We start from the raw sequence: 27,791 nt of genomic DNA on the forward strand, positions 1-27,791 counted from the left end.
ACTAAAGTGCATGCGTCATGTTGACTCAACAAATGTGTGCATTCATGAATGACATAATGCTTCTCAAGGAACCTGCATCATAAGCTAGATCCCACCTTTAAGTCCCCTACGCAGCAGTAGCGGGTTACTGTTGTTGTTAGCAGCAGGGGAGGCGACAATAGCGAGTCCAAAACTCCAACAACGGGAGTGTCAGCGGGAAAACCGATCCAGACTCCGGACTCCTCTTTGGAGATCTTCATCATCTGTGCACAGGGAGTCTGCAGATTCTTCCAAACGCCTGACTACACAAACAGTCAAGAAACGGGTACTGAAAACGACCTTGGATGCCTCTCTTGTAACAGAAAAAAAATCTAGTGTTGTGTAGGATACAATGCAATCTTCAGACCAATCAAGGCTTTCTACTAGTTTTAGAAAGTATGTTGGGCTGCTCTGCTATTTTCAATGCAGGCTTTCTAGATATATAGATTGGACATTTATCATTGTCAATGGCAGCCAATGAGTTAAAACAGTGTCCTAGTAAGTGTTAACATGTGGGCGATTAAAAATCCATTTCACAGATGACATGTGCAGCTTTGAATGTTGCCATGGTGACCATCACTGAGGTTAGCAGTGTGATTTTGTGTGCAGAGGACGACATGAGTGCTGCGAGGTTCCCAAGCGGAGGAAGAGACAAGTGCAGGTGAGTTCACGAAACACTTCTTGTTCTTCGTACATTCCTTCATCTGTTCTAAGAGGCTTTGGAGCAGGTTTGCGCAATAAAACTTTCATTCTTTACCTCTTTCATCTACTTATAAACACTTGGCTTAAGTCTACCCGTGTGACTCGGTTAAGGCCGTGGAGCAATCTTCACTTCATCTATTGAGGAAAATATACTAGTTTTGAGAAATGGGTGGTAAAAGACATTTGAACCCTTTACAGTGGAAGTCACTATTTTGGTCATTTATAAATCTCAAAAAACATGAGGTCCGGACTTGCAGTGAATCCTCATGTTTCATTTCCATTGATGGCACTAATCCAGCAAGGGGAAGATGGAATAGGTGTGATTTCTTTAAGTGCCGTATAATGGGTTAAAAAGATGTAAGAACATCAATATTCAATATAGATTTGGAATCAGATTTAAGGCAAGCAAATTTGAGAAAGGAATTTTGAAAGTGAATGAAAAATGGCTGTCAAAACAACAACAAGAAAATAACGCAAAACTAAGTGAACATGGTCTATGTCATAATTGTCGCCAAAGGCCCGCAGTGGGAGCTGGATTTTATTCCAACCAAACAAGATGAATATATTTTCACCTATCAAGTGTAATCGGTTGATTGCAGTCAGGTGTTGCTTGTTTTAGCAGAAACCTCATTGGTTGAACCGCATGTGCTTGATCTGTTGGAACAAAGACCAAGACCCACCTTTGTGGAATCGGTTTGACACCCCTGTTCTATGTGAAACAATGTCTATGAATCTGAAATCAATGGTATTGGAAACCGAAAATCAGGTAGCCATATTTGAACCCAAAAGTCATGGAGACAGATTTGAAAGAAGGTGTCATAGAAATTTGATTTGAAACCAGATTTAGCGCATTTGAAACAGGTGTAAATAGGACCTTGCACTCTGACAAGAATGTAGGCAGGCACGCAGTCTGGCCTATCACCCGCATGAGAGAAAAAGTGGAACGCGGCCAAAAGAAGCCTAATGCCATTGTCCGCTCATTAGTTGGCGGTCCGTGATTGCAGAACGGTGGCCTCCCGACTAACCCGCTTATTAAAGCGGCCTCCCTCCACATTCCTGGCTTAAATCTCTTTCTCCAAATCCACACGCCCGCTTTTATTATGGACGGAAGCTATCCCCAGACACATCGCAACACTTCTTTCTGAGTGGACGTTTGAGGACAACTGGAAGTTAGTTGGTCCTCCGGAGATGGACTTCCTGTCGGGCAGTGCCAGGGTTCGCTCCGACAGCGCAACGAGTGGCACTTCCACGTCATCATCGTCGTCCAGAATGCTTCTACGCCAGAGGTTGGCTCAGCTCCTGAGTCGCATCGACGACATGAGCTCGGAGGACGAAGCCAGCGAAGAGATGTCGCGTACGCTGGATGACGCCTTTCAGCTATGCTCGCGCTTTGCACCTCCCACCCACACCTTCAGGTTCACTTACGCCAAAGCCTTGTAGGGCTTGAGCTTTGTGTTGTAGCTGAAGATACTTCAAAGTATAATAAGATTGTGATTCAATATATTTATGTCAATCAATGAGTGAGTATAAGTATTATCGTAAAGGGAAATCTACTGAATGCGAAACGTTTTAAACTGATTCAAAGAAATTAGAATGTGATTTTTAAACAGTCCATAAAATAGTTGAAAGCAAATGTGAAACTGATTTGAAAACGCATGTTATGTAAACAGATGTGAAACTAGCTGTGAAAAAATAAACAACACAGCAAACAAACTGAAGAAAACATAAAACTTAGAGGAATGATACCTAACTCACTGGCTGCCATTGAGGCACTAGACACCCAATCCATTTGAGGTGGGAGATCTGGCAGATGAAAGAATCGTCATTCACTGCCACCCTTCCAGTTCAAATGAATGGACATCTACTAGTGAAAAACAAATATGCAAGTGTAAAACTGAATTGGGACATTTTGAATAAAATATTTTAAACGGATGCCAAAAAAAAGGTGAAAACAAATGTAACATGGATCTGGAACCAGATGTAACAAGGAATGAGTAAAAATAATGAAGAAAACAATGGTGATAATAAAACTCTTAACACATTTGAAACCATATGTAATGTAAACAGATGAACTAACAAATGTAACAATGCATAAATAATATTTTTAAACTGTTTTTACAGAGTGGCCAAATCTGATGTAAATGAATGTGAACTAGATATGAACATTAATGGAAAGGCGTACAATAGAATTTAATGGGATATAACAGAGATGTAAAATCGTATGGACAGGAAATCATTGTGAAACCAGATGCAATGTAGACATGAATGAACATAAGAAACAAAATTGACACATTTGGAATGTGAAAACAATTTTAAAACCCATCTATTATTTACACATATGTTGATAGGCTGCACATGGTGACGTGGAATGTCGCCACAGCAGAACCTCCTGATGATGTTACGTCGCTGCTACAACTCGATGTACAGCCGCCCACCGATATCTACGTAATTGGGTAAGAAACTGATGTTATGGAAAGAAATGTGATGTCAACCAATGGGAAAATCTAAAACGGATGTAAAAACGCACTGGAAAACCGCTAAACTGAATTGAAGCCAGATATGATGTAAACAGAAGTGCAATTAAATGTGTCACTTTTCAGCCTGCAGGAAGTATGCGCCACGCCTGTCCGCTTCATCTCTGACTTGATTGTGGAAGACTCGTGGAGTCACATTTTCATGGACACTCTGGCACCGCGAGGCTTTGTCAAGGTGATTTGTCCAGTATTAATACTGCTTTCTCCTTTTTAGCCACAGCTCGACATGCATCCTTTAAATCAGGGCTATAAACGCTTTTGTTTAGCACTGCATATCCATAAGTGTCTATATATTTCAATCTATTTGCTTTCTATGCCTCTTGTGCATTATTATTATTATGATTTTTTAAATTTTTATTTATTTTTTTATTTATTTTATTCTATTCATGATTAAATGTGATTTTTATGTATAATTTTATTCCCTATTTCGATTGTCTTTATTTTTACATCCTACTGATTTTCATGTGATTTTTATGACCTTCATGTTATGTAAAGCACTTTGAATTGCCTTGTGTTGAATTGTACTATATAAATAAATCTGCCTTGCATTGCCTTGCCTTGCCTTTACCTTCTGTCTGTTACAGGTGGCATCAGTGAGGATGCAGGGTTTGCTGCTTTTGGTATTCTCCAAACAGTCGCACCTGCCTTACATCCGAGACATCCACAGCACGTATACCCGCACTGGGATCTTCGGATACTGGGTAAGGACTTAAGTAGAATCAAATTGAAATTAATTAATTGTTTTTTTTTTTTATTTTTATTTTTTTTATCATTGCTAGGGCAACAAAGGCGCAGTATCTGTGCGTTTTTCCTTGTATGGTCACAAGGTGTGCTTCCTTAACTGCCACCTGGCGGCGCACATGAGCCACGCCTTGCAGCGTGTCGACGAGTTCGAACACATCCTTGACACGCAGGAGTTCGACACTGACGACACGCGTCGAGTGCTGGACCACAAGTCAGTGAAAATAATCTCTACCATGGCTATAATACCACTGAATTGTCGGAACTTTATCGGGATGAAATATGATATATTGAATGTCGTCACAAAAACAACAACAAATCATATTTGAATCACTTTTAAGTCAAAACGGTGTTACCAATGTGCCATGTGCAATGTGTGTGTTACCAGGTGACTTGTTCTGATATTTGGAATGTATCTATTATCTATATCTATTCCTGCCCACACAGGCTGGTGTTTTGGTTCGGTGACTTGAACTTCCGCATCGCAGACCATGGCTTGCACTTCCTGCGCTCGTCCATCAATGACGGACGTCTCAACCTGCTGTGGAGCAAGGACCAGGTGACAATGCACGCACATATATGGGACACATGCCCATCCTGACATACCTCTTGTTCCTGCAGCTGCTGACCATGAAGAAAAAGGAAGCCTTCCTGCAGGAATTTGAGGAGGGTCCTTTGAATTTCAAGCCCACCTACAAGTTCAGCAGGAACTCTGACACCTACGACCTGGGGTAACACACATACACAGAATCATACTATTTCCCTTTTTGATTACCTTGTGTGTGTGTCTATTAGAGTTAGCACTGTAGCACTGTCCCTAACAATGTATAGACCTAGGCCCCCCCAGCGCTGCAGCACCACCCTCCTCTTTCTGGTCATCTCCCTCACCTGGGCACTGCTATCTGTCCGGCTAGTAGATCCGCCCAGGTGGGTGTCTCTATGGCAACCCCCCTCCTAATACCTTTAGAAACACAAAATTGTCAATATGTAAAACTAGGCCTTAGATTTATGGTGTTAGCCTTCTGGCTAACATGCTAAGGACAGTGTGGCATCGTTTTAACTCACTGGTTGCCAGTGACGTGATTGGATGTCTATCGCAGTCAATTGTCGCCAATCTGTGAAAGAGAACATATACTGTACGTTGGAGCAGACAAATGATAGGTCATGCGTCATGTCACACAGCGGTAAGAAGAGGAAGCCGGCCTGGACTGATCGCATCCTGTGGCGTGTGAAACCCAAAAACACAGCTTCGGAAGGTGACGACGACGACAAGACCTCGACTTCCACGGAAGACGGCCTGGATGATTACCCTATGGTGGTGACTCAGGATAAATACACCAGTGACATGAGCTACAGAGTCAGTGACCATAAGCCTGTCATGGCGAGCTTCAGCCTGGAGGTCAGCCGTGCAATTTGATGCTGAGCTGTGTTTGGCCGCTCAGCATTTAGTCCTCTTTCAATCGGTTCTCCGCTCTTGTTGCCACAGCTGAGGAAACACTTTGACACTCCGCTGGTCCACATATCGCCTGAGGGTGTTTGGAGTGCTGACCAAGATGCTCTCCTCAACTACACCGTCCAGGAAGACTTCCTCTCCTCTACGTGGGACTGGATTGGCCTGTACAAGGTGCAGCACAGGAGCAGAAAAGGATACCATTTGCTTGGAAGAGTTGATAAAAAGCACATACCTGGTTGGCTAATTGCAGGTTGGCTTTAAGAGCTCGAGCGACTACGAGACTTTTGTGTGGGTTCGAGAGAACGAGCTTCCGGAGGTTGACGAAGTCATTCAGGTGACCCATTAGTACGTAATATTAGCATTGATTACTGTGGATGCTTTGCAGTGAGGTCAAAAAAGTTTAAAATTAAAATAACATTAAATAAAAGATAAAAACACACACATTTACGGTCTTTAGATCTCCGTGGATAAGGATGACATCCCTCTGCTAGGCGGACAGTACGTCTTGGGCTACTATAGTACCAACATGCAGAGCATCATTGGTCTCAGTGTGAACTTTCAGGTGAATACAGTTCATTTTTCATTTAATTATTGTATTATACTATATTCATATTATTACTGTACAGTCGTTATAACGGGTTATTTTTTGTCCATCTTATAGATCTTGGAGTCAAAACGTGCTGTCATGGAAGGTCTGGTGCCAGAGAACATCAACGGGCTCACCAAATAAAATTAGATACCGTTGTGTCTTGTCAAACTCCAACTTGATCCGAGATCAAAGCACTGCAACGTCACCGATGTCATGAAATGTCTTATCATTTGATTACCAGGCCTAAGATGTAATCATTTAATCATAAAAGACGAAGACATGTCAATTAATGTAATTCAGCAACATGTATTTGGCGAGTCATTAACGAGGGACCTGTCGATACATTCTTGAAAAATGAATGATGGTGACTTGTGATTAATTTAGGAATTAATCTCTTCGTATTGATTTTCAAAATGTATTAAATGATTTTTTTCTGTGTGCATTTTTAGTCAAATTAAGTGACTTTTGAACTTATGTCAATTTATGTAAAAGTGCTGAATGTGCCTAATTAAAGTGGAAACGGCAAATGAGTGGTATGAAATAAAATTATTTATTTAACATACTGTAATTTGTGGTCAAGATACATGGGCAGATAAAGGTGCATATACCTTTTCAGCACAAATGCAAGCAATAATTTTGAATATGTTATTTGGATGTGTTAAATTAAATAAAATGTTAAGAAGCAAATGATTTTGTCGATTTTGTCCGTTTCATGCAACATAATTTAAGATGGTTGCTACAAAAATTATTGCTAAAAAATAACTTGGGTAAAGGCGAATATAACAGAGCTGTTACAACTGTGAGAGATCTATCATATTCCGTATTCCACTTTCCCATGATCCCATGCGTCGCAAGGCATGGACACTACACGGAACCTATTACCGTTTAAGATCTTGGTTGCTGTACACACGTGTGGACTTTTAACACTTTCTTCCTCGTTTAAATGTGATTTTTTAAAAGCAGTTTTCGATACTGAAGTGACCTTAAATAAAGTCCCGGCGCGGTGTGAGCAATGTAAGTTTTGTCTCGCCGTAGAGTCCATTTTGTTGCCTTTGTAGCCGAAAAGTAACATTCTGGGTGCTCACGGCTAGCTGGTCGAGCTAGCGTGACAGGCTAGCGCCCACTAGCACCCCGAGCTATGTCTTCTACAAATGTTATGTAAAATAGACTTTGAGGCTCGAACATGATGTTTTGACAGGCATTGGGGTTTTATTTGTTTGCGATTCACTACTTTACTAAAACACAGTCAGTGTTGACAAATTAGTGATGTTTTCCTACCTCCCGTGGGACTATCGTTTCACCCCTAAAGCGATTGGAATTTCAGCTAAGAAACTAAAAATGAGAACGAAATCCTTTTCTCAATGTTTTTCCCTATGTGTCTGAAGATGGGTGAGGAAGTGGAGCGACTGCTGATCCAGTTCCAGGATGAGAAGGGGGAGTTTCTGGGCTCCTCTTTCGATGTTCCAGTGGACATCACTCCGGAGAAACTGCAACTTGTCTGCAATGCATTGCTTCAGAAGGTACATCTGAAACCAAGTTGCACTGCACACACGAATAGATAGACTTAATTCATAATAGGGGTGCACGATATCCATTTTTGAAACCGATATCGATAACTTCCTGCTCCTCAAAGCCGATACCGATATCCGATAATAAATATATAATTTCCTGAGTTTATGGACACCTGGAGGTTTAAAAAACAACAACAACAACAACAACTAGTGGTGGATTCAACATAGATTTGGCTTTGATCTCACCAGATTTTTTATAATGACATGAACAAAACGGTGCGTTTCACTTCTGCACTGCCCGACAGCCAGCTAAGAATGAATGCACTTCCATAAACCACAAGTCTTGGTCTTTTCTTGCTTTTATGGGAAGACGCTCGTCTTAATATTGTGAAAGTACAACAGAAAAATACACATATTCAATACTCAATATACAACAAACTGCAAAATACACTTATATATACACAACTATTATATGTATAGCATTGCACACTAGCTTGAGCTACTAAAGCATTGGCTGGCTTCTATAACACAACTTATGAAGTTCTGTACATATGACCCTTCACCACAGAAGTAAAACTATATTGCACATCCATATTTTATAGTAAACATAAAATACTTACATATATTTCCGAGGCGGAAACGTAACAGAAAGCATTCACTACTGTCAATGCTACCGCTAGACACCGCAATGTGTAAGTGATTGAACCAAACTACTGTAACAAAAAATAAATGCAGTGAATTATTCTGACCAGCAGGTGGGAGCAATGCCCCGCAAATGGTCAACTGATTTCCCATACACGTGTGTAAACTGTAAGCCAGAACAGTACATATTATCGGTCCTATTATAAATGTTATTGGAATTATCAGGATGACGTCATAATTCCTATTATCGGACCAATAATTATCATGCACCGGTAATTTATAATGACTTGTTTTTCGCTTACAGGAGGAGGTGGTGCCAATGGCGTTCTTCGCTGGTGGCGAAACTGAAATAGTGTCCAGTCTGGGGGCGTGTGCCAAGGAGCTAGCATGGGAGACGGAAAAGGTTATGCCTGTAGTCTACCAGCCCCAGGCCGTGTTCCGGGTGAGAGCCGTCACCCGCTGCACCAGCACGTTGCTGGGACACACCGAAGCTGTCATCTCAACTGCTTTTAGTCCTACTGGAAAGTAAGCGATATAAAAAAGCATCATTTTACACTGACTTGCGAGTACAGTAAATAAAATGAATCAAATGAACTTTGGAACTCCGTTCTGTGATTATTCTGTTTGCACAGAACATAAAGCATTTCTTCCTTTATTAAATGTTTATTTCTGTTCTTTTGGAAACTTTGATTGCTAAACTCATATTTTACTCCCATTTCTTGTCATTTTACACGTTATCATATGGGAAAAGGGCATTTTATGTAGCATGCTTTGTGAAGCTCTATTCTATCACAGAATGTGGAAACTTTTGAAGTCACTAAACCATAACAAATAAAACGGGGTTAAAATAATTGTTTTGTGTGTGTTTAGATATTTGGCCAGTGGTTCCGGTGACACCACAGTGCGCTTTTGGGACTTGATGACCGAGACACCACATCACACTGCCAAAGGTATGTTTAGCACTTTATGCAACGTTCTGCCAATATTTGACCTTCTATTGTTACTAACTTGTGCTGGATTTTCTTTTGTGGGGAATAGGACACTCACATTGGGTTTTAAGTATCGCCTGGTCGCCTGATGGCAAGAAGCTTGCGTCGGGGTGCAAAAACAGTCAGGTGATTCACAAGCGCACACCCCTTCACACATTCCAATAGGAATATTTTAAACAAAAATATTTTTGTAGATTTTTCTGTGGAATCCAGTGACAGGGACACAAATCGGGAAGACTCTGATTGGACACACAAAGTGGATCACTTGGCTTTGCTGGGAACCTCTTCACCTGTAAGTGTGCGGACCTGAATGCCTAATGTAGCTCTAGGTGGTAAATTGAGTTTATGAATGAATTAAACTTTTAATTTTGGATGATTTAAAAAAATAATTTGAGTTTTTTGTTGCTGTTTTTTGCCAAAAAGAAAATCTAGCAATCAATTTAATAGATTATTTCACGGGATAAATAGGGCCATATTTACTATTAAATCATTCCCTACCATTGACATGGATAGACATCCAATTCTTTTGAACTGGGAGGATTGGCTTTGAAGTGTGAATGCTCATATTTCAGCGTTATTGACTGCACTCGACGTCAAATCTATCTTGACTTGAACCTCTTGGCTTTCTTTAAGGCGTCTTAATTCATTTGATTGTATGTATAGCCGTGCCTTCTTTTGAACAGCAATGCAGAGTGTCGCTACCTCGCGAGCAGCTCCAAAGATGGCTCAGTTCGCATCTGGGACGTGGTGCTGGGCCGCTGTGACAAAATTCTAACGGGGCACACACAGTCAGTCACCTGCGTCAAGTGGGGCGGCGACGGGCTCTTGTACACGTCGTCACAGGACCGGACAGTCAAAGTGTGGCGGGCAAAGGATGTGAGTCTCGCCGCTAAAGGCTAAAAACTAGCGGGAATCATTGCGATTTTTCGTCTTTCAGGGTGTCCAGTGCAGGACGCTGCAGGGCCACGCCCACTGGGTCAACACGTTGGCTCTCAACACTGACTATGTGCTGAGAACCGGAGCCTTCGAACCCGCCGACGCAACTGTCAATCCGCAGGACCTCACAGGATCACGTAAGAAAGAATAAAAAAAAAAAAAGACAATTACTTGCGAGTTACTTTAATGTGATTTAATGGTCGGGGATACTCATCAAAGGTAGGAAAACAGTTTTAATTCTAACAGAATGTCTCATCCTAGTGGAGGAACTGAAGGGCAAAGCCTTGCAGAGATACAATAATGTTCGGGTACGTATGTTCTTATTCTAATTGTAAAGGCCTAGGCCAGTGACTTTGTAGCGTATGCGACAACTGTCGCATTGTATGATATGATCTATGCATTGGTTGTCACAGCACCTCTGCATAGGCTGTGCAAATGTTGCCGCACACGCGACATTATTTCTTGCTTCGCATCAAATCGCACGCACCATCTGTTTTGAGTGGTCCATTCAGTCACATGCGTGATGACGTAAATCACTATTTGGTGACTCGGGCTTTCCATTCCGTAGGGTTCCAACCCGGAGCGCTTGGTGTCAGGCTCTGATGACTTCACCTTGTTCCTGTGGAATCCCGCTGAGGATAAGAAGCCTCTCGCCCGCATGACGGGACACAGCGCCCTCGTCAATGAGGTGCTCTTCTCACCAGACACCCGGCTCCTGGCCTCAGCCTCTTTTGATAAATCTGTCAAAATCTGGGATGGTCGAACCGGAAAGTGAGTTATATCACAGTGATCAGTTTTATGGAACCATCTGATAAGATAACCTCTTCCACCTCAGGTACTTGATGTCCCTCAGAGGTCACGTGGGGTCGGTGTATCAGGTGGCGTGGTCGGCAGACAGTAGGCTATTGGTGAGCGGCAGCAGCGACAGCACGCTCAAAGTGTGGGACGTCAAGACTGGGAAGCTCAAGATGGATCTTCCTGGCCACGCAGATGAGGTAAGGGAATACTCCTGTGCAAAATAGGCTTTCTCGTTCCATACAGGTATTGGGGTACTGGTTAAAATCACTGGTATTGGTTAAAATCACTGGCTACCATTGACGGCGGTAGGTGTCCAATCCATTTTGACTCTGAGGCGGCGAATGAATGTCCATTTTTATATATACAGTGGTACCTCTACATACGATCGCTTCGACACACGAACTTTTCGACATCCGACGTAAAATTTGACTCGCCATTTGCTTCTACATCCGACGACATGCTCGAAATACGACGACAATGGCAGCACCGCAAACGAATGCACGGCGGATTTTCTTGTGTGACAAATCAACACGTTTCAGAAAAGGTTGGTACAGGTGGTGAAACAAGGAAAAAGTTGAAGCTTACCTTCTAAATGAAGATGCAAATGACCGAAAAATATGAGCGTAGGGTGGGCATCCGTGAAATGGCTCAACAATACATCTCCACTTTCCTCCTCCGACCATCGTTCGCCAGTCTTTATAAGTTAAGCTGACAATTCTTATTGTGGTAACATCTCCAGAGAAATCGCCAGCTTCGCCACGTTTTCATCATTTCTTTCACAACTTATTCAACACAAAACGCCTGCTGTCTGCCGCAATTGACGATGTTCTCAAGAAAGCATTGAAAGCGAAAGTAAACTTTCACCCGCTCCCCTCCCTCTTTGTCACGTCAGCGCCGCGGTGCCTTCAGGTACAGAAAAAAACGTCCGCCTTATTAGAACCCGTTTCGTTACACTATTACAGGAATTATTATTATTATTATTATATTATTAATCCGATTTTTAGTTATTATTTTTTTGTTTTGCTATATGTAATTGCCATTTGTAATAGTACCAGCAGTATTTTTTAAGGATTTAGTGCAGGTTTTTGGGCTGTGGAACGAATTAATGGAATTATAATGTATTCCTATGGGAAAATCCTGCTCGACATACGACCATTTCGACTTACAAACAAGCTCCTGGAACGGATTAACTTCGTATGTAGAGGTACCACTGTATATAAATTTTTTATTCATAAGATTATAATAAATATGTTTAAGAAAGAAAAACTAAGTGATAATAGAAAAAAATCGTCTTTTTTGTTATATTCTTTATGTATTCAAACAAATGTTTGTCATTTTTAAAATAATATTTTATTAGAGACCAGGGGTTAACATATCCGGACATTTTCAGTCATGTAAGCCACACTTGCATATGAAATGTTAAGATTTTTGCATAAATGACCCAATTTGTGATGTCAGAATATGTGGGCGCCAGGTCTCAATTATAATATTTTTCAATTTATCAATCATTATTATTTATTCTTATATTTTTTCAATAATATATATTTTTTTAAGTTAATAAAATATTTTTTTTATTATTTTTTTTTTTAAATTTCCAAAAATGGTCACTTTCTGTATTAAGGGTTGTTTCTGTGCGAAAGCTGACCATTTGCTCTTGTGCAGGTGTTTGCTGTGGACTGGAGTCCTGATGGACAACGAGTAGCCAGCGGCGGAAAAGACAAGTGCCTCAGAATGTATGTCAAAATACCGGCAGACCTTTTTTCCCATCTTTTCAAATCAACCATTTGGACTTTTTGGGTGTCTTTACAGATGGAGAAGATAGTTCTAATCGCCACAACTTCCATTCCCTTCCCACTGAGACCTCTGAGAGCTGACGAAAAGGTGCTTTTCAGTTTGGGTTTAAAGTTGCTTTCAAGTCTCATCATGGACATTTATTGACATGAACGAGGTCAGAATATGAAGACTTTGCGTCAGGTGGTGTGTGTGTGTGTGGGCAGCTGGTGGGAATGCTTGTCGATCCCTCACACAAACGCACTCTGCCTTTAATCACCATCCTCAAAGACTCAGCGGCCAATAATTCCCTCAAATAAACATGTACGCCACAGATTGCTTGGCACCAGCAATGTTTATTACACTATGAAAACCTCACTCCCACCTTTATGTCTTTTTTAAATTATTATTATAACAGTCAAAACAATCACCGAGATTAGGCACACACACATACTCTAACACACACGCACGCACGCACAACAATGGAAACAAGATACAAATTAGGGCCTATGTTTGTTGTCTCGCAAAAAAAAAAAAAAAAAAATGCGGGGACTCTGAAGGCTTCAGCTGTGCAAGGCAGAGTGGTTTTAAATACTCGGTAACTTCTGGAATAAGCCTCTTCACCTATTGGCTGCCATTGCCGGCCATAGACGTCCAATCCATTTGAATTTGGAGGGTTAGTTCGCTGCCAGCCCTCCCAGTTCAAATAGATGAGACATCTACTTGTGACAAACTCATTTCATTTCGCACGATGAAAAAAGCCACGATTTAATGTCATCGTCAATGGCACTGAAAGAGTTAACTGTCTTGGAACAGCACAACAAAGAGCCTGTTACTAACAATGTTAGTATTAAAACCGATGTAATTAGCATGTGGCTAACATTGCCCCTAAAGCAGCAGCATACATCACTAGTGACCGAGTGAAAAGCTATATATGCTATTGCACGGTATAAATCTAGCGAGACAATTAATGGGACATTTGGACTTGGCGTATGGCTAACCCACAATTGTACAACCCCACACTCCTCCCCCAAAAATAAGTTTGAATTAACAATGAAAAGTGACAAGTGTAAAATATTAAAGTCTTGGATAAGCTGTTTTTTGCCTTAATCAGAACAACAGATCTGTTAGCATCAAGTGAGACAGCTTGACTTAGCATTTAGCTACTAACAATTCACCTCTGGAAAGCAACATAAAACTCATGGTGATGAAAAAGGATAAAATGTGAAATTAGACCTGTTAGCATCAAGCAAGGTGTCTAGACTGTGCATGTGTAAATGTGCAACCATTTTTTTCCTGTCTGTCCTAAACCCAAAGGTGCTTTCAGTACAAACAAATCACCCCCTCCAACCCAACACTACGTATGATTAGGTAAAAATGGGCCAAGTCCATTCATTTACTGCCATCAATGGGCATTCAAACATATTGGACGTCTATCACTGTCAATAACAACCAATGTGTTAATGATTGCCTGTATGAATCGTGCTGTCTGGCAATTTTTTTTTTTTTTAAATCCAGCAAACAACCACAAGGTGTTTAGTGACTCTGCTCTTGGAGAGTTGCCGTTAGTGATTGTCTGCCCCCCCTCCCTTTGTCACTCTTCACAATCTGTCCTCAGTTATTTTGTTGTAGTGCTGGAAAATGCTCCTAAAGCGTCATGACTCATGACCAAGTGTCTGGTTCGGTTGTTTCCGAAGAACTTTTGCCAGTCTCTTTAGGAATCCTGAAGTTGTCCTACTGGGTCTTCCAAACATTGTTAAGCAGCTTAACCACCTCCTCGTAGATGACAAAAACGATGGCCACGTCCAAGCACACGCGTCCCAGCCTGGGAACTGTTCCCTTATAGAACCTTTTGAGACATGGTGTGAGGAAGAAATTAGCCACCACTTCGCTTGTAGTTTATAAAACAGGGGTGGGCAAAAGATTCCACAAAGGGCCACAGTGCCTGCAGGTTTCAATTCCAACTCATCAGGAGGAAACCATTCCACCAATTTTTTGTCTTGCAAGCGGAATCAGTTGAGGTGCTTCTTGTTTCAGCAGAAACCTCATTTAGACTTAGGGATGTCCCGATCCGATCGCGTGGTCGAAAATCGAACGATCGCGCCATTTTTCGGAGGATCGGAATCGAGTGAAAAGGATCGAGTTTTTAATTTAAAAAATATTTGTGTTCGGTACATACCTCGGTTTTGAGGTCACGGTTCGGTTCATTTTCGGTACAGTAAGAAAACAAAATGCAAAATATAAATGTGCTAGTTGTTTATTACACACTTTTGTGCTTTCAACAATAGGAACATTAGCCTATACAAAGCTAGAATTCTGCTCAAAAAGTAGCGGGTATTTAAAGATAATAATCCAACAAAAATTTGCCTTTCAGACCCCGCATATTGGTCAGCTTTCTTTTTGAAAGAAAGAAGAAAAAAAGTCCTGTGTTAAAGAGAAAAGCAATCCCAATGACAGATTTTAACATGTATTTTACAAATGAAATGTCTCAATCTTTTTTTTTTTTTTTTCTCAAGAGCGGTTTTCAAAAGCTTTATTGGTGGATTTTCTCAAGTTAAAGCGCCACACAGAAATTAATAAATGTAATTGTGTAAGCAGGATCTGTGTATTATTATTACAGGTGTTTTAGCTCATTTCAATTTATTTTATTTAAATGGGCTATTATTTATTATGTGTTTATATTTTACAAATGTGATGTAGTATTCATTTATATTGTATATTTTATGTTGTATAACTTTGGTTCATATGTGAATATTAGTTCCTACTTGTTTTGTTGTGGTAGGAGGGTTTTTTATTGAACACAGGGCCATGTTGGTTATTATTATAGCAGAGAAGACATCAGTAAATCAACAAAGACAAGTCAACTGTGCCCCGCTCTACCACTCAAGAGATCTGATGGACTCAAAAAGTGGGTTATGATTGCATATTAGTTTGAAAATCGACCCGATCCACAGTATTTTTACGTGACTTCCAGTCTGCTCGATCGTAGCTACCGGTAGTAGTAATGACGCAGGAGGGTCGCGTCTCGCGTCAAATAATAAACTCGGCCGTTCTTTTCAGGTGCGTCGCGTTGAGCCGCTTCTGGGACGCGCCTAACACGCGTTTGCACTGCAACTGGTGTGCATTGGCTGATTGACTTTAACGCCCGCATTTCACTGCGTTTTCGCGCCGTTGACGTTTGTGGTTATATACTGTCCTACCGTGTTGGTCCTCATCATAGTAGAGAAGACTGACTAAATATAATCTACACAAAGAAACTGTAACCCGATCGACTCACAGCCTCGAAAAGTAAGGGTTACATTACATTGCGTCAGAAACTCGTTCGGTATGCCTCAGTTCCGAACTGAGCACCCCGTACCGAAACTGTTCAATACAAATACATGTACCATTAAGCCTGAGTTATACTCCCGCGTTGCGGTGACGGCGTAGCGACTACGGCGTCATTCGACATTCGATAGTTCTGCGGTGAGGGAACGCGTTGCTCTGTAATTCACCGCCAAGCCACTAGAGGGACGTGGCGTTATGTTTGTACGGTTTTGGGGCATGCTTGTTTACTTCCGCTAGTCGGAGAAAAATAAACAATGCAAGATGGAACTCTTGAAAGTAAATATTCTGCTCATCAACACTGAATAAATATGGAACATACAAATGTTGACGGGCAGGCGACGCAGAAGACTGTTTCGAGGCGGTCTGGCCGACTTTTGATGCCGCACAGAGAGTTTTAGACTCGGGTGGAGAGAGCTAGCTGTGGCGGCTAGCTTCAAACTGGCGTCGAGCACTGCGTTCAAAGTCTGCAAAGCCCTCCAGCCTGATTTGTTTGCCGTGTCCTACAACCAGCCAGTGGGAAGCCATAGTAGATTTCTGGCGTCTAGGGAACTTCCCAAACTGCGTTGGGAGGCTTGATTTTAAGGTTATCATAAAAAGCACCGAGGCACTCTCAATCAGTGATGATGTATTGTGTGTGTGAACTGTCTGTTATTGAAAATTAAAGATCAAAACAACTCTTTTGACACCAAATCTGTGCTTTATTCTTCATATACTTGAAACATATGTACACAGTAAATGATGAAGTGCACCAACCAAAAATACGACATAAAGTGATAAAAAGTTGGCAGTTTTTGGCCGACTGGGACACCGCTTCGTGTGGCCACTTGATTCCGACCACCCACGTCTCGGTGGTTCTTCCATTTATTTATTTTTTCGATCGCCGACCTTGCCATTTGGCAATAACAATAATAATTTCTTGACGAGACTTGCTCTTCGATGATACTCCCGTCAGCTTGGTCCATTTTTGCGTGTAGAAAACAATGTTTGATTCTATTGTACAATGGCGGTGTTTTCGCGGTAAACCGGAAACAACAGTCTGAGCGGACCAATCACAGTCCGTTTTCGCTACGTCATACGCGTCTACGCGACGCGAAGGTTACAAAAATCAAGAGGTGCGCGTCAGGCTACGGCGTAGGGTCGTAACTCGATTCTTCCTTGACGGCGTAGGTCTGACGCGGAAGTATAACTCAGGCTTTACACCCGTAATGTTCGTACAGCGCCACACCCTCTCACCCTTCTTCCTGCTAAGCAATGCGGCCAAACTCTGTTTGCGTTTGGTACTTAGTTAACGACGATTGACAGGTTTGTAGCTTTGATCTTTCCAGAGAAACAATCTACAATCAAAGGCACATGCGTCAATCATCGTTAAACTCAGTGAGCTGTTCTCAGCAGCGTGAGTGTCAAAGCTTGAGTAGATTTGAGTAGACTCACTCAATGAAGCACTTCATAAAGACAAGCATTTTTCTATGTTATTCTTTTTTTGAAAATAATTCACATTATAAAGGCAGCACGGTGGGACAGTAACATGTTTGGAACTTTTGTCCAAAAAAAAAAAAAAACTTTTCGGTATAAGATTGAGACTATTGGCAGATTCTCCAAATCAGTTGACTGGGACTGGTGCAAAAAAAAAATGCGATCGGGACATCCCTAGGTAAACTGTCTGTGGTGGATCAGTTGGAACAAAGAACAGGACCCACTACGGCCCTTGAGGACTGGTTTTCCCCACACCTGTGGTAAAAAGGATGGCGAAACGGCAACTCACGCTTGCGGTCCTTCCTGCTTGAGGATCTGGAAGGCGCAGTCTACAGTATTTTTGTAGCGATGTGCATCTAGACCCTTTAAAAGTGTGTTCTGTAAACACCTTTTAAATGTTAAACAAGAGATGTCGGAACTAACCTGCATCCTGGTCTTGACCACATCTAGTGGTGTGTTGCCAAAAACGCTAGCGGCTCCAGCCGTGGCTCCAAACATAGCTGTGACAATTGGGTGCATTTCCTTTCTAGGATCATCCCCTTTGAGGGCAAAAACCAAAATGTTTATTCAGATATGTACATGACTGCAATATCCTTCAGCCCTATGTGGGCTACAACTCTTCATTGATTTCTATTGTCAAATTGTCTTCTAGAAAATTAAAATATTTACTGTCCATCTGCTCTGATCTACCACCTGCTTGTTTTGGGAGTTTTTTTCAAGGGCGTAGGTTTGCATAGGGACGATAGGGACAAAACATTACCAACTTTTCAGGATGTTCAAATTGTCCCCACCAACTTTCAAGCAACCTTATTCGCATTATGTAACTTGTTCAGTTATATAAGTCATTTAGATATTGTAACGATAGAATTCACCCTGCCATTATTAAGTGTCTTATTTTCATTATTTTCAGACTTACATTTACCCCTTTTTCATTTGCTGAATGAGCCAGTCTGTTTTTTTTCCTCAAACGCACGTTTGCTTGGCTGCTGAGCTGACTTGACCCCCCCACACACACACTGTCACAATCCAGAATTACGTTACATGTCGACATGCCGTCTCCTCCGCCCACTTCGAAGAGGAGGGATATTAGAAGTTTTCTTTTCGGCCAGAAGCCACTGTAAGTAATGTGAAAGCCTTAGTGGGAAACTGCTTTAACAGAAGTGTCCTCCTGTATGTGTATACTATTATGTTAACGTTAATTCAACGGAGAAATATAGTGAACTCTGCTCAGCTGTATGTAATGTAGTGAACCAAGGTTAACACCCTTCAATCTCAGTTATTTTTATTTTGCTTATGTGGTCTTACACCAGCCAAGGAGCCTTCATTTTTTTGTTGAGTTTGGCTATGCTTGTGGACAAAAGCAGTAGTGTTTTTCCTGAAGGAAGGCTCCATTTTTATATTTTTGTTAGACAATTTACCACTGTATTAGGACAAATGTTGATTTTTTTTGCATTCCTGGATAGTTAGGAGATGATTAACAATTTTGTATTTATTTGTATGTTAATACACAAATTTGTGTTCAAATATTGTAATTTAAATTTGCTAATAAAAGTTAAAATAATTTTTAAAAATGATTTTACTAGTTTTTGAAAACAAAGGTTTGAATCGAATGGTGTATCACCTTAACCTATAGACCCCAATCACGTGACGTCACAACTCCGCCCCCTGACGGGTGCCGCCATATTGTCAGTCAGCTCATCGTGTTTACATATTACCGCAACGTACATTCCTCCTGTTACTGCGTGTTTTTCTGCTTGTCTAAGGAATCACCGCATAGTAAACGAACCCAAAAACCTTCCTGACAATCGTTAACATTGAGTAATCAAAATGGTGAAGGCATGTGTGGCGGTTGGTTGCAGTAACAGAGAAGATAAACGGTCATTTTAGTGGTTACTGTGTGCCCATTGTTAAAAGGGCAAATCTCGAAAGCAGCACGGTTTGTTATCTCGGTCCATGATGCGTTTGTGTCGACAGCCGTTAGACAGCGGCGAAAACATCAATATGATGCCAACACGATCGCGGACATCAGCAGACGGAGACTACGAAGCTCGTTGCCACGGTCGCGCAGCAAGAAGGTGAGCGCAACAACAGGTTTTGTGCCGAAAAATAGCCGCCCTGCGTGAAATATATCCCCCCTGACGGGAGCGCCCACACGGAAACGACTTTCTTGTACCGTGAATATGTATTATTTTACTCTGCTTGAACTAATAAATGTCATACCTGTGTGATTGCCATTGGGATATGGTCTTGAAAACCTGTAGACTAATACATTTCTGTTCAAAGATGGTTATGTGGCCCAGTCCACGATGTTACTAAAATACAGTACTAATATTTTGTGTTATTATTTAAAACTGATGTTACAGTCGTAAATCCATTACTGTAATGCGTCCATGAAAACATTTGATGTTTTCACATCAATAAAGCGTTATAAATAAGCGCTCCCGGCAGGGGGAACATTTCACACGGGGCAGCTATTTTTCGGCACACACCAGCCCGTTGTTGATCAAATTTCATTTCACAATCGTGACAACGGTGACGCTCAGCTGACCAAATGTCGGTTTCTATTCGGGCCGGTGCCGATTTTGGGTGCCCGACTCCTCATTCGTGACATAAACTGGAGTATGATTGGAAATTTTGTGGTCTCAGGATGAACTCTGACGCACTGGACGGGACCGGACAGGAGGAAACATCGGTTTGGGCATCAAATATGGATCTGGCGACTGGATCGACCGAAGCTTTTCCCAATAATGGCTTTTATGCAACTCATCCAATGAGTTTACAGCGTCTGAAAGCACCGGGGCTTCCATAATTTGCGAGTGAATCCACCTTTACAAACTACGATCATTGACAATAGACCCTACCCACGTGACGTCACAACTCCTTCCTCCTGACTGGTGCCGCCCAATTGTCCGTCAACACATCATGTTTCCCTGTTACGGCTACGTACATTCCTCCTATTTACGACGTGTTTTTCTGCTCGTTAACATTAATAATCAAAATGGTGAAGGCGTGTGTGGCGGTCGGTTGCAATAACAGAGAAGATAGACAGAGAAGACGGAGAGACCTGAAGTTCTACCGGAATCCGAGAGACCCGGAGAGAAGAGAGCGAGATGGGCTGCTGCAATTTGACGAGAAAACCGGGCTCCAAACGATTACCACAGATTATGTAGTAGTCATTTTATATCTGGTAAAATGCATTTAATATATATTTAGAGGGTTTTGGGCTGACAACCACAATTAAGATCATTGCAAGGCTAATCGCCGACAACATACACGTATGTATGTAGTGAGAATGCTATCGCTAAACCATATAAACATTAAAAGCCCTAACTCCATTGACAAACGACATGAAATACATTAGACTTGACAGTGGATGTTAGCAATAACAAAAGATTTTGAATTGAACATTTCTTAACTCACCTTTCCAAGCACAAGATAGATTCCTGCCGAATTTTCGTGGACGAGGACCTGTTTCACCCAACAAGCAACGAAGTATTTATAAGCCTCCAAGCTCTTAAAGTTTTTCAAACTTTCGTGAGAATAGGCTGATTTTGTGTGGACAAGATAGTTGTACAGTTCAGGGTAGCTAGCAGATGTCAGGCAAATACGGCGGAGACAGCGGGTTGAAAAACATCGATTTAGGCATCAAATATGGATCTGGCGAATGGATAAACTGAAGCTTTTCCACATAACGCCTTTTATGCAACGCATCAAGGGAGTTTACGGCATCCGAAAGCACCGGGTCTTCCATGAAATGCATTATAAGTTGCTCGATCAATTGAGACCATTGATAATACAGACACAAAATGACGGACAAGTGGGCGGAACCATACAGCGAGCACGTGATTTTGTGACGTCGGTGGGTAGGGTCTATACGACACACAATGACGGACAATACAGCGGCACAATACAGCGATCACGTGATTGTGTGACGTTGGTGATTGGGGTCTATACATATGCACTGCAAAAACCCATCTCCCTAAAACGGGGGGGGGGTTCCCTTGTTTTCAGTATAAATCTACTATTAATAATTGAAATTATCTGCCAGTGTTCCAAGTAAATTTTACTCAATTTCTTGAAATTAGAGAAATAGCTAGCTGAAAATAAGCTTAACAGACTTATTTTAAGCAAAGAGCTTCTATATTTAATCTTAAAAAAAAAAAAGTTTTCAAAACATTATTTGAAAGCATTTTTTTCTTGATTTAGGTGAAAAATGACCGACTAAGATTTTTGGGCTTAATAAGGACAAATGGAATTATTTACTAAAAGTAAGGGGAAGATTCTGACACCTTAATCTGTTAACTAGCCTCTAAAACATATTCTTCGACTAGAGTTAAGAAAAATGATCAGATTAAGATGTTATACTGTAAACTTGCAGTGTGAAAGTTAATATTAGTCAATACAGATTTATTTTGCAATATTCATTTAGCCTATCAATTAATTAGGTCCTTATTGGTGAGAAATGTAGCCCTGACTGCCGTTCATCCAGTCTGTTTGATCTTATTAATGTCCCGTCCCCAGCAAAAAGTGTACATGCAGGTTGTGCTGTTATATCGTCCCTACCAACATTGAGACCAAACCTACGCCCTTGGTTTTTTTGCATATGAAATGTGGTCCTCCAGTCTGAAGGAATCAGAAAGTGGGGAGACAGAGTTACTCAGAAATATTTAGTGTTGCACCGCCGGTATGGCGTCGATGCTGCGCAATATGTACTCAAGTTTAGTTTCCAACTGATGGTCACCCTAGCTTGCTTAGCTGTTATACAGCTACTGTATCTGCCAGAAAAGAACCAGACACATTGTGCGTTTGTGACCTCACAGGCTACTTGCTTGGGCTGGGTACTTACCTTTGTACCAATTGCGTAGCGCGTTCATCACATAAAACCGGATAGCCTGATTGGTTCCCTGCTTGAGCACGGTGGCCGTCAGGCCTTGATAGGTCCCCCTGACACCTAGGGCAGGTAAAAGCGGATGAAGCTAACAGTTGTCATCCAAGCTCGGCTTAGAAGTCCTACCTTGCTCCCTGATGATCTCGCTGACACCGTGGAAGAAGCCACGGTACCGGGGCCTCATCGAGCATTGGTCGTGGATCAACTTCACCTTTAGGGGGGACAGCGCGAAAGTCACATGGGAGTCCCGTCACAAATATGTGTCCGTTTCCAATTCCTGCTACGTTTCACCCACCTTGAGTGTCTCCATGGGGCATACTATGACGATGGCCTCTGTGATGCCGGCCCCCAAGCCACACAAAAGGCTGCGTGTGTTATCCAGCCGACCCGTGGCGTCACGCATGGGGTTGCTGAGAATTTCGAAGGTGCCGAATCTGAAGGGAGATAAGTGAGTCTTCCAACTTCTTTAATGCTAAAATCATATTTATAGGGCACTCATTGATTCAGATGTCCAATTCATTGTGACTGGGAGATGGCGAATGAATATTAATTTTTGTGCCGTTCTCAACCAGTCCTCAGTTTAAATTTGTGATGTCCGTGATCTGATCATGTGATTAGAAATCAGGCCAGATCTCTTCATTTTCAGAGTGTCAGAACTGGGTGAAAAACATTTTTTTAAAGATGGATTTTTGCAATTTTCAGGGCTTCAAAGCAACAATATATTTCAGATACAGTGCTGCTCAAAAGTTTGTGAACCCCCTCAACATTTTGGAATTTTCTATTATTTCAACCTGATTTCCTAATCAATCAATTCAGTAGTTTTTTTTTTGTTTTTTTAACAGTTGTGTTGTCGAGACTAAATTAAAAAGAGTTTTTATCAACTGATGTAGGTGCAAAATTGAACTGTTTGGTCACAACCAAAACCGCCATGTCTGGCGAAAAGTCAACACTGCATACCACCAAAAGAACCTTCTCCCAACAGTGAAGCATGGAGGTGGGAATGTCAAGATCTGGGCTTGCTTTTCATCCTCAGGACCTGGACAACTCCACATAGTCCAGGGAATCATGAATTCTGAGGAATATTGTCAAATCCTAGAACATAACCTGACGCCATCTGTTTTGAAGTTAAAGCTTGGCAGAAGGTGGATCATGCAACATGATAATGATCCAAAGCATTCCAGCAATACAACCAAGGAATGGCTGAAAAAGAAGAAGATTCGTGTTCTGGACTGGCCCAGTCAAAGTCCTGACCTAAATCCCATTGAAATGCTGTGGCGGGACCTGAAGCGAGCAGTTCATGCCAGACGCCCATCAAACCTCTCTCAACTGACTGCGTTCTGCAAGGAAGAATGGGCAAAAATCCCCCAAAGTAGATGTGAGAGGCTGATTAGTCACTACAGAAACCGTTTGGTTGAGGTAATCTCTGCAAAAGGAGGCGCAATATCCTATTAACTGAAGGGGTTCACATACTTTTGCACACATGATATCTGAGTTTTTCTTAAATCAACCACTTTTGTTAAATAAAGAATGACAATATAACTATTTCTTTTGTTTCAGTCCATTATTTGGAATGTCAGTATTGTGGATTTGGGTATAACTTAACATTTAATAAGGTTATTTTAGTTTTTTTTACAAAAAATCTGACCATCGCTGTGGGGTTCACAAACTTTCGAGCAGCACTGTATACAATGACATTGCAAAAATAAACCAAAAACTAATAGATAAATCTTTAGCTGTCAGAGGAAGCAAACGCTTGAATAGCATCGTGTGAGAATAACAATCTTTGCATCATGGGACTTTCAATGCCCCCCCACCCCCAAAAATGCTGAGGCATCTGTTTGGGTCGTTGTATCGACAGAGCCTAAAAATCACAGGACTCGGGTGCGAAAATATGTGATCGGGACAATGCTAGTTTAAAGTGCCTGTGACACGAAAAAGCATGTTTATTTCATAATACACGCGGTATTTTATGCCCCTGAATGATATGGGCCGCTTGGATGTATGTGGAAGCGATCGCTATTTTTATTTAGTTTTTTTAATCCCGCGCCATGAAAATGAGTGACTTCTGGCTTCGGTCTTGCATTGAGGAGGAGGGCGCTGTGACGTGTACGGTAGAAGACGTCCTCTTCACGCTACAGTTTACTGTTGTGTATGAGGACGAAGGATTCAGCTGATTTTGCGGATTAATACGTTTTTCGCATCACGCCAGCCAAACGGCTGCAGAAAAATCATTCTGTATGAGGGAGAGGCGTATGCGCCTTTTTGGAGTTTCAAAAGGTTCCCATTCACCGTGGATATTTACTGTGGGACCATTGGACTTACGAGGAAGTGAGTAAACATCTTGTTTTGTATTATGTCAAATACGAATACAGCGATTACAAAGTAAACACTACAAACTTCCTTTAAATGAAGGACTACTTACGTTTGATCATTGATAGGCATGTAAAAAGCTCTCTAATGTTCATTAGCAGCAGCACGTTAGCTGCACAACAACTCCAGCCACCCTCCTCCGGGGAACGAACTGCAAATTGCTCTCCGCCGGGCGGTTTGCCGAGCCGCAAAGACAATCGACAACCGGGTCGTCATGTCAAATAATCCAGGATAGTTATGTGTGATTTTCCGCTTCGAAGACTTTGAAACATCATTCGGTTCGGGTTAGCATGTCGGCTAGCTGTCACGCCTTCTGGTTTGTTTACATTCTCCGAAGCCGGGGAAGGGAAATGACATATGTCCGATTAAGGTGTCATAAAATTTCGGGAGGTGCGACAGTAAAGGTGAAGTCGACAGTTTTGACCATTATGGAGTAATTTTGCCATGTCGTCCTGAATGAATGCATTTTTATTATTTCATATTCCATTCAGCACAAGACTGTTATTTGTCATGACCATGCCATTTATTTAGCAATTGGGGAAAATACTTGGATAAAAAGAATATCCTGTAAAAATATTGAAGTAAAGAGACAGAAGCAATGACATTTTGCCGCTCTCTTCGTCGCGTTTTCCTCGTTGTGAATAGTTCCCCCTCGACGGGCTGACTGGTCCTTCTCAAGCCATTTATATAGCTATTGGGGAAAAATACTTGGATAAAAAGAATATCCTGTAAAAATATTGGAGTAGAGAGACTGAAACAATGACATTTTGCGGCTCTCTTCGTCGCGTTTTCCTCGTTCTGAATAATTCCCCCTCAATGGGCTGAATAGTAAAACCCAATGAGCCCAGTCTACCGCTGACGTCATCCACCTGTTGGGGACGCTAAAGCCTTATAATGGTAAGCGTGGCTAACCGGCAGATTAAAAGACTAATTTCTCATCATCTGTGGCTGTGCTTTGCTAAATTGTTGTATATAGTCGAATCGTCTCAAAATATGATTCTAATTCACATAATAATGCCATTTAAGACTTTTTTCTCGTGTCATATGCTCTTTAAGTGAATTGGATGTCTACTAATTACCAAAAACAGTCACTTGCCCATAAAGGGTTACCCACCACCAGGCCAGGGTGAACATTTTTTGTGAATAATGCTAGACCGAACCCAAGTCACTATCCTTTTGTGTCAAAACTAACTACAAATCATACTGGGCTCCACTCTGGTTCAGTGTCCATTTCCAGAACATTTTTGGAGGAGAAAATACGCACAAATTGGTCAGAAATGAAATTAGTCATTACTTCTCAAAGACCCCGTGACCCTTGTGAGGATAAGCAGTTCAGAAGATGGATGGACCTATGGACTTCTTAAAGAAGACCTGTCAAAGGCACTTGAAAAACAAATCTAACCTGACAGCCGACTTAGGGATGGATCCGTAGAGCAGCGAACTGAGCCCTCGGTACAGGCCTCGAAGACCGTGATCCTGCACGGTCAGCTTAACACAGTCACCTGTCAAAAGCGTGGATGTCAAAACAAGCCCAGACAAGAAGCAGTCAGTTGCTGGCGTCCTGGTGTGACCTACCGATGCCCCGATAGCGCGGCGGGTTGGCTCGCTCGTCCAACTGTAGCTGAGTCTTCACGTACTCTGTCGGGAAGGTGATGCAAATCTCGATCCCGCCTGCAATCCCACCTACGGGAGAGTGGGGAAATTCCATCATATTTCAGGGGTTGGGCAAGGATCCATTTCATTCGAAAAGCAATTCTCATTGTAGCTGCATGGAGTTGTACACATTTATTCTCAGCAATCTTGTCATTTAGTATAGGAATAATTCGCTTCGCTACACAGCATCTAGTACTGTATGTGGAAGTAGAATTTTTTGGGGTCAAAACAAATTTCAGCCTCTTTGTGTTGCCATTTTCACCTATTCTTCCCAGAAACTGGAACTAACGCTAATATATACACAACAGGACACGCTTGTTCACTGAGCAGATTTAAACTTAAATTGTTTTAGTCATGTTTTAGATATTGATTCTGAATTGCCCTAGATGTGAATTGCAAGATTGCACGTGTTTGTATTGCGTTTTTGTATCATATTGATGTTTCCTATATAGTGATGTGTTAGTATAACCACATGGATTATGTGGACAGATCCTCACTGAATGCTGCGGTTCCAAATGTGCATTTGTGTGATAGATCAAATTCTACATTGACGCTTGTTTAAATAATCAAATACTAAATTAGGGAGAAATGTTTCTGTTTATTTTATGTGTATATGATATTGTACATTCATTTGAAAAGAATTTGTAGACGCTATGCTATATAAGCATCACAAGAAGATTGCCTCTGTGACCCAGTTCTCCTTAATAGACGCCAGCTTGTGCACAAAGCAGCTCTGCAGTCAATGCAATCTGCGGAGAATTGAAGCATTAAAAAGAGAGCAAAAGAGCGGACCTGCTAGGATGGCCTTCCCGGGATGCGTGATCTTTCTACCCCCTACCGCTGCCGCCGCCAGGCTCCTGGCCGCGCACGAGCTCCCGAGGGCCGGATGCGGCGAAAGCGTCGAGCCGAGCCAAGCTCTCCGCCGTCTACCGCTACTGTCACCGTCCATACCCGCGATTGAGTGCTCATCGAGCGGCATGGTGGTGAGGTTCCGCTGCGCTGACAACAACAACAAGACAGACGAGCCGACAATGTGTGGGGGGGGGGCGGGGGTGTCAGTATGCAAGGCAGTGGGTCAGCAGAGCACCCCACGCCATTGGTTTGAGTGGCGTGGCTTTGTCACATGATCTGGCGACATCGCTGTGGACCAATGAGGAGGAGGATGCTGAATTATAACGACACTGGTTTGACAAACGGCAACAGACAGACTGATGTCAATATTTTTAAAGTGGGAATAGAATATGAAGTAATCGTCCAAGTATCTTTATTATGCAATTTGATAACATGTATTTTGGGGGAAAAAAGTGTTTGTTTTTTTAAAAACCCAAATTAGTTGCAAGAGGAAATAAGTAAAATTGGATATGTTCATTGACGTCTGACAACGGCGCTTGACGTTT

The 27,791-nt window shown here is 41.8% G+C and overlaps 3 protein-coding genes across 4 annotated transcripts; 2 read left to right on the top strand and 1 right to left on the bottom strand.

Annotated features, from left to right (window-relative positions):
- The first annotated feature begins 109 nt into the window (after positions 1-109).
- Positions 110-6,714, top strand: inpp5kb (inositol polyphosphate-5-phosphatase Kb). 2 transcript variants are annotated; one of them, XM_057820749.1, is made up of 13 exons: positions 110-304; positions 628-679; positions 3,069-3,173; positions 3,321-3,429; positions 3,839-3,955; positions 4,034-4,209; positions 4,443-4,554; positions 4,617-4,726; positions 5,178-5,394; positions 5,482-5,619; positions 5,699-5,782; positions 5,906-6,010; positions 6,110-6,714. In XM_057820749.1, the coding sequence occupies exons 2-13, from the start codon at positions 636-638 to the stop codon at positions 6,176-6,178; spliced, it is 1,386 nt and encodes a 461-aa protein (XP_057676732.1). In that variant the 5' UTR covers positions 110-304; positions 628-635; the 3' UTR covers positions 6,179-6,714. The 2 variants fall into 2 exon arrangements, with proteins under 2 accessions (XP_057676732.1, XP_057676730.1); XM_057820747.1 differs by lacking the exons at positions 110-304; positions 628-679 and adding an exon at positions 1,446-2,135.
- A 173-nt stretch (positions 6,715-6,887) lies between these two features.
- Positions 6,888-19,014, top strand: nle1 (notchless homolog 1 (Drosophila)). The gene is made up of 13 exons (XM_057820750.1): positions 6,888-7,051; positions 7,423-7,557; positions 8,495-8,715; positions 9,061-9,140; positions 9,229-9,305; positions 9,374-9,471; positions 9,863-10,055; positions 10,117-10,252; positions 10,377-10,423; positions 10,684-10,886; positions 10,951-11,110; positions 12,576-12,646; positions 12,723-19,014. Exons 2-13 carry the CDS (start codon positions 7,423-7,425, stop codon positions 12,733-12,735), a joined length of 1,434 nt encoding a protein of 477 aa, XP_057676733.1. The 5' UTR covers positions 6,888-7,051; the 3' UTR covers positions 12,736-19,014.
- On the bottom strand, positions 13,196-27,423 carry slc25a1a (solute carrier family 25 member 1a). Its single transcript, XM_057820751.1, has 9 exons — positions 27,187-27,423; positions 26,317-26,424; positions 26,144-26,243; positions 22,667-22,805; positions 22,498-22,582; positions 22,330-22,434; positions 17,907-18,022; positions 17,773-17,846; positions 13,196-14,532 (listed from the first exon to the last, which is right to left on the bottom strand). Exons 1-9 carry the CDS (start codon positions 27,371-27,373, stop codon positions 14,418-14,420), a joined length of 1,029 nt encoding a protein of 342 aa, XP_057676734.1. The 5' UTR covers positions 27,374-27,423; the 3' UTR covers positions 13,196-14,417.
- Positions 27,424-27,791: the final 368 nt, after the last annotated feature.

The sequence above is a fragment of the Corythoichthys intestinalis genome, chromosome 18 (assembly GCF_030265065.1).
Source record: "Corythoichthys intestinalis isolate RoL2023-P3 chromosome 18, ASM3026506v1, whole genome shotgun sequence".
Taxonomy (NCBI): Eukaryota; Metazoa; Chordata; class Actinopteri; order Syngnathiformes; family Syngnathidae; genus Corythoichthys; species Corythoichthys intestinalis.

Bases quoted from the DNA above. Each gene is read 5' to 3' on its own strand.
- slc25a1a (XM_057820751.1), bottom strand. From the start codon at position 27,373: ATGCCGCTCGATGAGCACTCAATCGCGGGTATGGACGGTGACAGTAGC. The intron at 22,583-22,666 runs GTGGGTGAAACG...TCCCCCCTAAAG, and splicing joins GCCCCATGGAGACACTCAAG to GTGAAGTTGATCCACGACCA. The intron at 17,847-17,906 runs GTTAGTTCCGAC...ACACTTTTAAAG, and splicing joins TGGTCAAGACCAGGATGCAG to GGTCTAGATGCACATCGCTA.
- inpp5kb (XM_057820747.1), top strand. From the start codon at position 1,909: ATGGACTTCCTGTCGGGCAGTGCCAGGGTTCGCTCCGACAGCGCAACG. The intron at 5,620-5,698 runs GTGCAGCACAGG...GGCTAATTGCAG, and splicing joins ACTGGATTGGCCTGTACAAG to GTTGGCTTTAAGAGCTCGAG. The intron at 6,011-6,109 runs GTGAATACAGTT...TCCATCTTATAG, and splicing joins GTCTCAGTGTGAACTTTCAG to ATCTTGGAGTCAAAACGTGC.
- nle1 (XM_057820750.1), top strand. From the start codon at position 7,423: ATGGGTGAGGAAGTGGAGCGACTGCTGATCCAGTTCCAGGATGAGAAG. The intron at 8,716-9,060 runs GTAAGCGATATA...GTGTGTGTTTAG, and splicing joins GCTTTTAGTCCTACTGGAAA to ATATTTGGCCAGTGGTTCCG. The intron at 10,253-10,376 runs GTAAGAAAGAAT...GTCTCATCCTAG, and splicing joins GCAGGACCTCACAGGATCAC to TGGAGGAACTGAAGGGCAAA.